We start from the raw sequence: 14,322 nt of genomic DNA, 5'->3' as shown, positions 1-14,322 counted from the left end.
ATAAGCTCATAGTAGTAATAACAGTCCATGATTAGAAATTCATAGGGATCCTTTCATGGTGCTCAGGAATAAATCCACCAAGTATTTGTTGTTTGTGTACTGTGTTTAAAACAATCTCTTGAATGTTCTCTGGAATCTGGAGGTTCATAAGAATAAGGCAGACTCTTAGGGTTTACTTTTTAGTTGTGGAGACACATACAAAACAATAATGTAAGACAGAGTGTGCCAAATACTAAAGTGGTACAGAGGGAGGAAAGACCAAGACTAGGTATTTAAATTGGAAATGTTAATTAGTAAGATTGCATGTCAGTGATGCTATTGATAGCTGATAGACCTAAATTCCTACCTTTTCCTTTTGCTATGTTTTGATATATAACTGGTACTTTAAAAAATATTAGTTCCTGTCAGTTACTAGTTAGGTGAAGTACAACCCACCAGGAGTAGTTTTCCTGCTAACTTCTGCAAAAATGACAGTCATTTTTGTTGTTGAAGGATTCTGAAAACAGGAATTCAAGGGACGTAGCATTTACGACTAGCTTTTGTTGTTCAAAAACTTGACGGCCACATAGATTTTCAGTTGTTTCCTTGGTTTCTTTATTCTGGAATTGATTCCCATGCATTACCTGATATTTTGAAAACCTTTTTGTATATTTGGATAGGTTGAGGATTACTGTATTCTCAGATGTGTTCATATTAAAATACATCTGTCGTATAGCATCTCGTTTTTGACTTTAAGTGAAAACAAAAAAGTAAAGAAAAATTTGTTGAGTACATATTGTATAAAATTCTTAATGTCTTCTGAATCAAAAGGGACCTAGTACTTGAACTACTTAAAAACATTTTATTCATCAGAATTTTCTCCCTTGTGAAATTTGATCATTTTTACAAGGTTTGTGGATAACTTGAGATAAATTTTGAGGAGGAGTAACAGACTTATTGTGTATATATGGAAGATACCACCATATTTAATTATATCAGTTCCCAAGATAATCTCTTGATTTATGTTGATTGTACAAAGATTTTACTCCAAAGAAGTTATCAAATGAATATTTTGATAGTTATGGCTTAAAGAATGCAAATAAGCATTGACAAGTCAACATTGGGTAGACTTGATTTTTTTCATGTGTTCTATACATTCCTCTGCTCTACTTAGAGTGCATACTTTTCTTTGGCTCTAAAAGGAGCCTGAAATGTGAATGTTCCAGGTAGTGATGGGTAATAGAACTTTATATGGTGGTGGAAATACTATATAATTTGTACTGTGCAGTGTGGTGGATGCTTGTTACCAGCTTCTGTCCACTCTGCCAGCTTTTAGCTCTGGTAGCTTCTAGCTATTTATGTGGCTGTTGAGCACTTACGATGTACTTAGAGGGACTGAGGAACTAAAATTTGAGTTTAGGTGGTCACATGTGGTTACCATATCAAGACAGTGTAATTCCAGAGTGGATTTTGTTGCTATAACCATAGGCTTAAGCAACATAAACAGTATTTTCTAGTTAGTCTTTTATTACATGGCTACTTCAAATTACAGCTCTTTTCACAGTCTGTACAGAAGAGTTTGTTTCATAGGCATTAGAGAAACCATTGTATTGAATTCAAAACATCAAAAAGGAGTTGATACTCAAGAAAATGATAAAGTAATTCAATGAGGTCATCCAAAGCAGCATTTTCTTTTTTTTTTTTCTAGAAGTTCTAATTTAATAACAGAATGCAGATTTACGTTGAGTGTCATGTAGAGAATGAAATACAATAATTATACTGAAAATATTTCCATGAGTTTCATCACTTTAAATTTGAGTATTGTACTAAGAACATTAAAATTCATAGTATTTTAAAATAAACATCTAAAATATGAGTTAAGGATACAGTTTCTTAGTTATAGATTTTTAGATATTTAGATGATCTTTATAAATAATTTTAACAAGTGACAAAATTATAATAAAATACTAAGTATTTTAAAAATCTGTAAGATTTTAAAAAGACTGTAATATCCCTTGAGAAATTACTGGTTTCCAAATTACTCTTAAGATTTTCTAAAATAATGGATCCTTGTTAATGAAACAATGAAATGGATTGGAGAAGGTAGTAACATGTAGATAGAGTCTCTGGCCTTCTTTACAAAATATGTAGGCTTTTCATAGAAGAAAATACTTGATAAATTAATCACACTTCCAGCATTCCAGCATCATTCGTATTTCGCTTGGTTGAGTTGGTGTTTGTTACTGTTTCTCTTGCACTAGTTTGTGATTCTTTTGATTCAAAATTGTCACCTTGGTTGCATTTGATAAAGATTCTTTGGTTTTCAAGTGCATAAAAACTTTGTTTTATTGTGAATTTGAGATGCCAGAATATTTGAAAGCACAATTCTAGAATTATTATAAAGGTTATAAATAAAAGTTCATATTTAAACTGAAAAAGAGGATTTATCTATTGGGGACCAGCTACAACCGACATATATTTAATGTGCTTGTGTTTCTTTGCTGCTTTCTTTGTCCTTGTATTAAAATTTTGTTGGCTTGTGGTGGGAAAAAGTCACAGGTTGATTAGCTTACATATGCATTAAATGTTTGCTGTGTTCATCACTATGCATCAGATTCCTGAGGACCAGAAGATTTAAGACAACAGGATAATCTGTATATTTTACCAAGTTTGTTAGCTCTTTCTTAGGTTACACTGAAAAAATCAAGTTATATTTCAAAATCAGTTTTCTGTATTGACTTCATTCTAGCTATTGTTTTTTCTTTTCTTCCCTGTAATGTCTCCCCAATCCATGTTTTTTCCTAGCCTTCAAGATGGTCAGCAAGGCCCGCAGTCCACAGCCCAGGTCAAAGTCCAGTCCCGCCCCCCTTCCCAGGCTGCAGTGCTCAGTGCTAGTGCGTCCTTGCTGGTGAGAAATGGGAGTATCCACTTAGAAGCCTCACATGACAATGCATCTGCTGTAGGCGGCAGCAGCTTGCACGGTGAACTTGGTATGCAGGCCTTATGTAATCTTGGTGATAACAAAAGTATAATGCAGCAGATAGTGGGTGACAGTGATTGCTCTTTCGTGAGAGAGCTTCATTTGGAACTATGCATAAGAGCACTTTTTATAGGATATGTCCTATGTGTGAGGAAAATTTGACTTGCTTTCCCACTTTCTGTTTTTCTCTCAGCATTCTGCATTTTTTTTTTTTTAGCATGTCTATTACTGATAGGTAGCTAAAAGTATTAATAAATGTTCATGCTTTAGTGTTCTCTTACAGTGGTTCGGGCAATTCATCTATTCCTTGGCACTTACACCATGAGGGGAATTGTTGATGTTTTAAAAGTTATTTTGATTAGACCTTAATTTCTTTGAATTCGCTGGCTTCAGGAAAGGCATAAATACTTTCTCATGGCGTATTACTACAGGATCTTTCTTTTGGGTATTCTGTATTTCACTTCAGTGTCTGTCACCTGAAACAGACTTACTATAATCCTAATACAGTACTCCGAGGGTGCCATGGCTCTGTATGAGTATCAGTAACGCATCAGGTTTTTTCTTTTTCCTGTTAATATATGTATAAATATAAGTTATTAATATCCACTCAGATATATGTTTTGTATCTTAAAGACAGTATTTATTACTGCTTTGGTCTTCTGTTTCTCTGTCTAATCCATTTTTCTTGTGTTCAGAATGCAGATTAATAACAATTTAAGTAAATACAATGAAGAAAATACTACTAAAAAAACACACGGTTGAAAGCATTACATTTGCTCACTGTGGTCTTGTTCATCCCTGTTTATAACTATTTCATTTATAAAGATGATAATGCACGTGACACTTTGGCTAGAAGGCTGTGTGGTGTGAGGCGCCCAGCTTTATGGGCTGTTTGTTGACTCATCCCATTTTGTAAAAATCCTTATTGTTTCCAGAGAGTCAACAACTATTAGGTACGTATATTGATGAAAATGATTATCTTTAGCAAATTTTATGGTAACTTGAAAATGGTCACTGAGATATTTATAACATTCGCACATATAGTTATTGCTAAATAAAAGAGAAGGCAATAAAACATTTAAATTTTAGAGTGCTTTTGCTTTTGCGTTTGTAATTTGAAAAAGCAAGGAAATTTATTAGGAGGGTCCTCAGTTACTTGCTTTGAGTTAAAATAGTGATACTTTTTTTAGTTGCAAATATATGCAACTAATGTCTCTCTATCACTATTTCTCTCAGGTTAATTCCCAAAGTCTTTGGAACAGAGGATTTGTCAGTTTGTGCATATAAAATTACAGGGACCATCACCATTGCCCATTGGGTCTCTGGTAGCAGATTTGCCAAAATAAAAGACTTAATTTTGATCTATTTTGGATTTTTGCATCTCTGTCAAATCAAGCATACGATGATGCGTAGACGATTTTCCTCTATAAAAACCCAGTTTACTCGAAAAACTTGCTAAGAGAACCTTCATTGTAAAATCCCATCCTTAATCCACTTGCAGAATATTGAAAATATGTATGTATGAACTCTCTACACAGCTCTGAGGATGAAGCCTGGAGGTGACTTTAGCATCTGTGGGTGGATACTCAGGATGCTGTTGTCTTGAAATTTGGATTTTTTTCTTACCTGCTTTCTGGTAGCTAGTTACTGACCTGTGGTAGCTGGGTGCTGCCAAACTGAATGTATTGTGATAAGGAGCACAAAACAAGCCACAGTGGTCAGTGTACACATGTTCCATAGCAAATGAAGTTGACCGGAAAAGATCCTGAAGATTGGCTGTAGTTGAACTTAAAGGAATTGGTAGAGACACTGATTTTTATAACATTCCACTAGAATATTTTTGTTGCATGGTTTAATTTCTACATGATTATAATTAACAGTGGTAAGATGACTTGGGGTAAATGAATTTGGGTACTCAGATGTTAAAGTTAGTCACGATATTGTGGTGCCTGGGTGGCTCAGGCATTAAGTGTCTGCCCCTTTGGGTCAGGGCATGTTCCCTGAGTCCTGGGATCGAGCCCTACATTGGGCTCCCTGCTCAATGGGGGATCCTGCTTCTCCCTCTGCCCTTCCCCCCCACTTATGCGGGCTTTCTCTCTCTCTCTCTCTCATTCTTTTTCTCAAATAAATAAATAAATAAAATCTTAATAAAGTTAGTCATAATATCCCCTGAAAGTGTGGAATATTTAGAAAGGATTTTTTTCCAAATTTAGCTTCTTCAGTTGAAAAATTTTTAAACCTTTATATGTGAAAATGTATATATATACGTAATACATTTATGTAAAACACTCATATAAGCATTCATACATGTGTATGTTTGAGTACATATAATTGTTTGCATCTCTACGCATGTATAGATTATAATTGGTTTTTTAAGCAGAGGTATAGCTTTTTTGGATTAAAGGAAACTTGCAGTCAGGCACTGTTTAATTCTAAGCTTAGGTAGTTTTCCTTAACTACTTTCTACATATTTACTTTGTGGTGTCATACTAGATAACCACATCCATTTCCTATATTAAACCCTGAGAATCCTTATATCTCCGTTGAATTTTAACTAGCATTTCACGGTTACCAGATAACATTAGACATGGTAGAAAAATTCACTGAATATGCTATTTTATTAGTAAGTTTTTCAGCAGAAGAAAATATTTTCATTACACATACTCAGGAGGCATAATTATTAATTATAATTTTAAAAGCTGAATTATAAGTATATAACTTAGAACTTGGTTGGAAAAATTTGGGTGATTTTCTTACTTATAGACTTCATTTCCATGAAAAAAAAAAAAAACAAAGGTTCAAATGATGGAAGTGACAGATTACTATCTGATTACTATCTAAGAATTTCTCAAGTCCTTCAGTATGACCTATTGCTTTTTTTTTTAACCACGTCATAAAGGTTAATTTTCTTTTCAACAGTCCTTTAGTGGACTCATATGTTTTCAGCTGATTTCCTACTATATTCTGAATTAAATTGCAATTACAATTAATAAAACAAGCTGTGCTTAGTGCCCAGATGAGTCACACAGGAGACTGAATCTGGGTAGCCTTTAAGTTGTATCTTATATCTCTTAAGCTTTTTCTAGGAAACTTGGCGATCACTTCTCAATTTTTATGTTAATCTCAGCTTCCTCTTACAAATTAAGACTAATAAATTGATGTAATGATGCCTGTATAGTTGATAATTAAACTCTTAATATGTAGCTCATCTCAGAGGAAATATTCTAGATAAAGTCTGATAAAGCAGGAAAATTTATGTGTGTTTTCTGTATATGAAATTAGTGGTGGTCAGTGTTGGGGATATGCTTTGAAAGAGTATGTATAAAGTTACATGAAATTTTCATGTAAAAAATAAACTAACAGACAAGAAATGAGAACAAGTTTATATCTATGGTTAAAAAATAATATATATATACATATAAATTCTCATAGATGGTATTCCTTTGATGAATTTGAGACTTAATTTCATTAATGCATTAGAGGTATAAAAAGTGATGTGTGAATTGAATTTTTCTAAGGTTATCTTTTGTTTCATTGGTATGTGAGGATTGACAAAGAAGGTATTCTTTGAGATAATCTGCTTTGCTACAGAACTTATTAACTTGAAAATTTGGTCAGCTGTAGAAAAAGTCTTAAATCTGGCAGTACCTTATTGCCCTTTTTATTAAGCGGTTTATAACAGCTATGCATTATTAAGCAGAAATATGATTTGGAGGCTTTTAAATTTTTTACTTTAAAGAGCAGGGGCTTATATGATTTATAATACTTTCATTGATTTTTTTTAAAGATTTTATTTATTTATTTGACAGAGAGAAAGAGAGATCACAAGTAGGCAGAGAGAGAGAAGGGGAAGCAGGCTCCCTGCCAAGCAGAGAGCCGGATGTGGGGCTCGATCCCAGGATCCTGGGCTGAAGGCAGAGGCTTTAACCCACTGAGCCACCCAGGCGCCCCTGTTTTCAGTGATTTTTATTAGAGTTAGACTTGGTATTTTAAAAGGTTATATATATTATGTACTATTCTTAGCATTTGTAGTACATTAGAGGAACTTTTCCTTGTTACTGTAAATATAAAGTTAGGTATAAGGGATCTGAGTCTGTATCTCAGTGCCCCATGTTATGGCAGATGATTTTCAGTCATCTAAACAAAACATTAGATTCTTTTCGCAGCAGCTTGGATCTTCTCCTTCATTGTTCTTTATTGTTATTTTTAAATATAAAAAATACTGAATTTTATTACATTTTGGGGTGAAGTGCAACACAAAGGATATACAAATGAAAGTAAATGTTTATTTTTATTGAAGCAGTAAAAATCCTTCATTACAGCTAAAAGGAGGAAATATTAATGGATTTTGGGATATATTCTTCCTTTTGATAAAATTAGAAAGTGCTTTTCCCATTCTTATAACACAAATACAGGTTTAGGGCTGTCTGGGTGGTTCAGTCAGTTAAGCATCTGCCTTTGGCTCAGGCCATGAGCCCAGAATCCTGGGATCAAGCTGCACATCAGGCTCTTTGTTCAGTGGGGACCCTGCTTCTCCCCTGCCTGCCATTTCCTGGCTTGTGCTTGGGCTCTCTCTCTGTCTCTTTCTCACTTGGTCTGTGCCAATTAAATTTTAAAAAGATACAAGTTTAGAAATACTAGAAAATACAATGAAAAGTAAGCCATCTATAATTTTATCACTTAGAAATATTGACTATTGAGGGATGCCTGGGTGGCTCAGTTGGTTGGGCCGCTGCCTTCGGCTCAGGTCATGATCCCAGCGTCCTGGGATCGAGTCCCACATTGGGCTCCTTGTTCTATGGGGAGCCTACTTCTCCCTCTGCCTCTGCCTGCCACTCTGTCTGCCTGTGCTCGCTCTCTCTCTCTCTCTCTGACAAATAAATAAATAAAAAAAATCTTAAAAAAAAAAAAAGAAATATTGACTATTGAAACTTTATGATTTCTTTCCTTCCTTTTTTAATGCATACATTTATATACTTCTCTGAAATAGAATTGGGATTATGATGTGTGACTTTTGTGCTACTGTATGAGCTTTGTATCTTGCTTTTTTCACTTAGCACATGTGTTATTTACTCATGTTAAGGTTTTTAACTTGTTTAGGCGATGGCAAATTATTTTATCTCTTAAATCTCCACGAAAGGCAGTATAGCATAGTAGACTGTAGAGTCAAACTGCCCAGCTTCCAGTCCATGCTCTACTACTCACTAGCTGTGTGACCTTAGTCAAGTTATTTTCTCTCCCTGTGCATCCGTTTCCTCATTTATCAAAGCCTCAGTAATAATAATACTTACAGGCTTATGGTGAGCCTTATATCAGTTAAAATGTGCAAAGCAATTAGAATAGTGCCTGACAATAATAAGTCAATTACATAACTAACCATTGCTATTAATGTTAATAACAAAAGTTATTAACATTAATCATAAATTTATTTAACCAGTTAACCGCATTGTTAGTCTTCAAGATGATCCCTGATATTTCCTGTTGTAGTAAACTCTCTGCTGGACCTCCGTTACATAAACCTTTCGGTACAGCTGTGGTTATTTCCTTAGGATAAATATGTTGAAGGGAATCATCCAGGGGAATAAACATTTTGGGGCTTTGACATACATTGTCAATTGCTTTATGGAAGCTTGTCCCAGCTTACACTTTATCTGGCAGGAGTTGATAGTGTATGTTTTATCTCCCCAAATATTATAAATGAAAAATAAACCTAGACCAACTTTTATCTTCTCCAAACTCATCCCCTGGACAGTGCTCAGAAGTTTATTGCTGTTACTGTGGAAAGACTTCTGGTATATTATTTTTTAAAAAGTTTGGATGCCCGAACTGCTCTAGGAATTTTGTACAAGATAACAGGGACCGGTTGAGATATCCATTTTGTTTCTTGCTTGTCTCTGTTGTAAAGAATTCAGTGAAGTACTAGACTAGATTATCTACTTTCTAACATTAACATTTTTAAGATCCTAAGTTAAATTTGGTTAATGTATGCATTAACTGAAATACAGGTTGGATTCTTCCGTGGAAGATACCGCCCCCACCCCCAGCCCCTCACCAGTCGGTGCCCGAAATAAGAGAAAAGTTTACATGTCTCTCAGCTTAAGCGGAGCTGTCCCCAGCAGATGGAATGGTTCTGTTACCCTCCACATGTCGCTTCCCTGCTGGTCCATAGTGACGGCTCCTGTCGTTGAGATTTATCTGAAAAACAGGAAGAGAAGTGTTGCTAAAAAAATGTAAGGACCGTTAGCCTGTATCTTTCACATTGTGACTTGAAACATGGGCCTGTCACTTTCTCTCTCCTGTGGGCCCATACCTCGTCACATAGCAACTTCTAACTGCAGGAGAGACTAGCTAGGGAATGTCTCTAACCAGGCCGACATAGGCCCAGCCGAGATTCAGTGAGGGAATGTCATATTATGGAAGGGAAAGGGAGGTCAGTCATCAGTCTTTGCCACAATAAGCACTTCAAATCATCAGTAAGATAAAGATTAATAACAAGAAAAGTCAAGAGTTAAAAAATACAAGTGGTTTGTAATCAGGGGCAAACAGTTAAGCTTTATTGTAATTTTTTAAATTGCAAATTAAAAAAAAGTTGAGATCTTTTTCATCTTTGAATGTGGAGTATGTCTATTATTGGAAAAGGTCTGAAGATTAAATGCTCCTGGAGTGTACTTTAGAACTGTAGACCAAAAATGTCGTTGGCTTTTAATCTACAGATTTTATAAACTGGTAAATATACATGTACATGAGCATTCATTGTAGCATTGTTTGTAATTTTGAAAGACTTTAAGCAATCTACATGTCTGTTGTTAGAGAACCCCTAAAAGAAATGATAGTACATAAAACTTAGTATAATATTTAGAACTAGGTGCACCTTTATTATTGATGTGAAAAGTTAAGCTACTTAGTAGGCAAAAGAAGTAAATTTTAGAAAGTGTGTATGTGGAGAAGGATCCAATTGTTACAGAACGAGTGTACATAAAAATGATTCAGAAGAGCACAGTGGCTGTCTCTGGGGAGTGGGGGATCTTTTCTTCATTTAATATACTACTTTTGAATCCGATGACACATAGTACTTTTAAAAATGAAACGCAAAAACAAAACAAATATCACTCACTCTCCAAAATCTTGATTTGTTTTGTGGGAATTCCGCTGACTACGTGCTGTTTCATACGTGACCATCTGCTTAGACTCTTACCTGACCAGTCTTTTTTTCTTCTTTGTTTTTGAATCAATTTTATTGATCTATAATGTAGGTATGATAAATCACATCCATTTAACGTGTGCGGTCAGTTGAGCTGTAACAGATGCGCACACCTTTGAATTACTACAATGGAGATACAGAACATTATCGTCATCTTCAAAAGATTCTTTGTTGCCCCCATTGCAGTCCGTCCCTCCTCCACCCCCACCACAGGCAGCCACTGCATACGTTATGTCATTATGGTTCTCCCTCTTCTAGGAGTCCATATTAAGACAGTCTGAATATTGCCTTTTGCACCTGATAGGATGCTTTTGAGTTCATCATGTTGCATGGATTAGTTTATTCTCTTTGTGCAAAGTATTATTCCATTGTATATGAATATGTATTTTGTGTATCCATTCATCTGAGGACATTTGTGTTGTTTCCAGATTTGGGCCATTGTTAATAAAACTTAACTGTTTTCAAAAGTGGTTTTACGTTCTCACAGCAATGTATGCGAATTGTGCTTGTCCCCATTCTTGTCCCCGTTGGTTATTGTTGGCCTTTAACATTTTGGCCCCAGTGGTTGTATCTTATTGTGGTTTACATTTGCATTTCTCTTATGAGTAAGGATGATGGACATCTTTTGATGTGTTATTTGGTTATACATATATCTTCTTTCATGAAGTGTGTCCAAATCTTGTGCTTACTTTTAAAATTGGGTCATTATTGAGGTATCAGTTTTTTTGGTATTTAAGATAAAATTTGTTAGATACAAATTACAAATATTTTCTCCCATTCTGTGTCTTGCCTTTTTGTGTACCCGATCATTTGTAATGTTGTCAGTATTGTCATGTTGTAGGTTTTACCAAGAAAAAGAAGACATCTCTTTGAAAGAAAATGTGAGCAGATGATGAAATCATAGCAGAATATGAACTTGTACATTCACTTTTGGAAGGTTCACCTGACCCTGGGGATTAGGCAGTGAGAGTGGAGACTTAATGAATTAAGGCATGTGGTGTTGAGTCAGAACTAGAGGATAATGGCCATGTCAGTAAAATATGTTGGCGAATAAATCTATTTTACTGTTGCCAAGCAGTAGAGACCTCTGTCTTTCCTTACCAGGCCTCTTCCTGCTCTTTCCTAATTTTTCTCCTTTTCGAAAAACCTAGCACAGTGTTGAACATCCCAGGAAGAAGGACTGTTTCTCAGTATTGAAACTTTCAATTACAAATAGCATAGTGACTTGATTACCATGGTAGTACAATAGTTTAAAAGGTTTTTGGAAGCCAAAGGCTTTTGGTGGTGGACAGGGGCAGCAAACTATGGCCTGGGGGGTAAATCCATTCAGCTTGATGCTTATTTTTATAAATGAAATAAAGTAAATATATGTTACATGTTTTCTGTGGCTGCTTCCGTGCTGCAGTGGCAGTCTTGAATTACATCTGACCATATGGCCTGCACAGCCTAAGGTATTTATTTTCTGACCTGCTGTAGAAAAAGTGTGCTGACCACTGGTCTGTGGAGAAACAAGTCTGTTAACCCATAAGCAGCAACAGAAAGAGTCCTTTCTGTCAGCGTGAAAACTCATGTTTCCTTAGGGACTCGTCGGTACCATTCTTGATGATAAGGGGGCGGCTATCCAGGAAACTAGTCTTAAAGGTCTTGCTCTTAAAAGTAGAATAATGTATTCATTGAAGTAGCATTGTGAACAGAGGACTCCTCACATCAGAAATAAGCACTTTTTCTAGAGTACTTAAGTGAGTCATGGAGATGGGTGTTCCTCCAGCAGCCTTCTAGTATGTGTGCCACACTGAAGCGAGCACACCCGCCGATAGTCTTCGAAAAAGCACTTTATAAAGCTGCCTTTCTTGTGTCTGGCTTTGCTCTTGTAGCTCCTGCCTGTCTTAAGAGTTAATCCTAGGAAAGCGAGAGCTCGTTTAACAGTGTGCCAAGATTAGGCTTAGAGGATGCAGAATTAACGGAGGTGGAAAGGGGATCCAAAGAAGGAAATCAAGAAATTTAAGAGGCCTCCTTTGTTGTTGGAACTGGAAGGATTAGAAAAATCCTACAGATGATCTGTCTTAGTAACTACCTCTTTCCAAAGTACATAAGTAAAATGAGTAACATCAAGAATGCATTAGCGGTTTCCTATCTGAGCAATCTTTATACAGTTTGTGCAGTGTAGCAAGGAATTTTATTGAAAGGATGAGTTAGAGGATCCCATTGCTTTCTCATGCCTTTTATCAGTGTCTTGCCTGTGTGTATTTTGTCTGCTGCACCATTCGTGGCTTCAGGGAGATGTTTCAAGTGCCCTTTTCTTTAAATCAGTATCTTAATTTTACTCATCTTCCTGTTGTTCATCACTTATTTGAAATTCTCCTGCCTAAAAAAAAATGGTTTTGTGTTATGAAATGTGATTTTTTTAGGCAATAGCAATCAAATGTTCAAAACTGAGAAATACCAGGTGCCTTATTTTTTTTTCTTTATTTCTAGAGACGCTCTCTCATGGCCAGTACCATTAAGCCTGAAATTCCAGCCTCCAATCTTGTTTATTTTGTCAGAAAGTAACTGTTTTCTTGAAATCATGACAAAACCATTCTGTTAGATATAATTAATTATGACCTGGGAGTTGGATATGATGAGATGACTTTGTGTTTAATCATAATTCATGTGAGGGCATATTTCATTGATATCCTCAATTTATATTAATTAGAAAAAAATTAATAGTCTTAACAGAATAAAAGTAGGATTATTAATTAAAAGCACATTTCACTTTGGACCTAAAGGATAACTACATTATGATTTTAATCTTAAATGAGATATATGTAAAATTGTTATGTATGCTAAGGAAATTTGTACAAATTTAGTATATTCTTAATCTTTATAAACCAGTGGTAATATATGCTTCTTTATGTTTTGGTTGTTTTTGAAGATGCTTTTAATAGATTATTATACCTTAAGATATTACTAAGTTTTTCACTGAAACCTTAAGCTAAACACTTTTTAGTATATTTTTTCCTGAATTGTTTATGCTCTGAATAAAATTTGTTTCTTTTGAAGTGATCCTACTTGCCAAGTCCAAAGATGCAGAGAATCTATTCTTTTGGTGGATTTTTATTAGGAATAGAGCATGAAGCCTTAATACAGTGTTAGCTTGTTCTCACCTGAGCATGTTCATAAAGTTAGTATGTAAACAAAAGCTTCTTAGGAAAAAAAAAAAAGCACTATTGAAGCCATTTGTTAAAATTATAGCCTCCCTTTTCATAGATATATTTTATGCTTTGTTTAAATTTCCAAAATTTATAACTTGTTAGTCATTGGTTTGTAAAAAAGCATTCAGAGTTCTAGATTTATAGTACTATAACTACTCAGTTTTTCCAGCTTTCTTTATCTAAAGAGCTTTTGGGAGGGCATGCTTTATTTTTATGTTTCTATTAACTTAAAGTGCAACTGTGTTTCATAGGAGATGTCTGTACATAAAAGATAATACAGTTGTATAATGACTTAATGTTCTTTTCCGGTTCCATTTGAATATTAGAAAAAATAATATCTTTAGTCAGTTTCAGTTGCATATAAACATTTATCATACTCAGTATTCCTCAAAGAAGACTTCTATTATTAAAAATCTGATACAGTGCCTAATTACTCAGAATATATTCCAATAATTTAAGTTCTCTTGAATATAGTATTAAGTTATTTCTAAAAATACACACAAATTAGGTGATATAAAGACCTATTTTTTAATCCATTCAGTTCTTACTGGATTTCACACATAGTAGCCAACCCCTGTCAGCTCTCTGTTACTCTGTGATTTAGTCATTTATATGGATTTATAATTATTCTGCATTTATGCAATCTGTGATTTTGATCAGATGTTTCTTTTTTCTATTATTGTAAGCTAATTATAGTAGCACAGCCAATTTTTCATTTTCCATTGTAAGAGAGAGCACATATAATTTTAAATTATAATTTAAAAATAATTTTGAAATCTCAGTCAAGCCAGTATTTTTTTTTTTAAATTTTTTTCTTCACTAACAATTTCTGCAGCCACCTTAATCACCTTAAAAGTTTTTCAGTAAGACACCTAACGAGCCAAATGGACAGCTTTTATCATTTCATTTTAGTTCATGAATCTGGTTTGTGTTAGAGGTGCTAAGAGTGAATGATTCATGACTAAAAG

The 14,322-nt window shown here is 34.7% G+C and overlaps 1 protein-coding gene across 7 annotated transcripts in view; it reads left to right on the top strand.

Annotated features, from left to right (window-relative positions):
* PCNX1 (pecanex 1) overlaps positions 1-14,322 on the top strand; it is a 160,490-nt gene that overhangs the window by 75,700 nt on the left and 70,468 nt on the right. For 5 of the 7 annotated variants that reach the window (XM_047735618.1, XM_047735617.1, XM_047735615.1 and 2 more), the window contains one exon: positions 2,785-2,969. The exons of the other annotated variants lie outside the window; for them this stretch is intronic. In XM_047735618.1, coding sequence (XP_047591574.1) covers positions 2,785-2,969 — 185 coding nt within the window. The remainder of the gene's footprint in view (positions 1-2,784; positions 2,970-14,322) is intronic. 7 annotated transcript variants of the gene reach the window in all.

Source organism: Lutra lutra, chromosome 7 (assembly GCF_902655055.1).
Source record: "Lutra lutra chromosome 7, mLutLut1.2, whole genome shotgun sequence".
Lineage (NCBI taxonomy): Eukaryota > Metazoa > Chordata > Mammalia > Carnivora > Mustelidae > Lutra > Lutra lutra.
The sequence above is the reverse complement of the archived record's forward strand: the minus strand, read 5'-3'. Positions and strand labels throughout refer to the sequence as shown.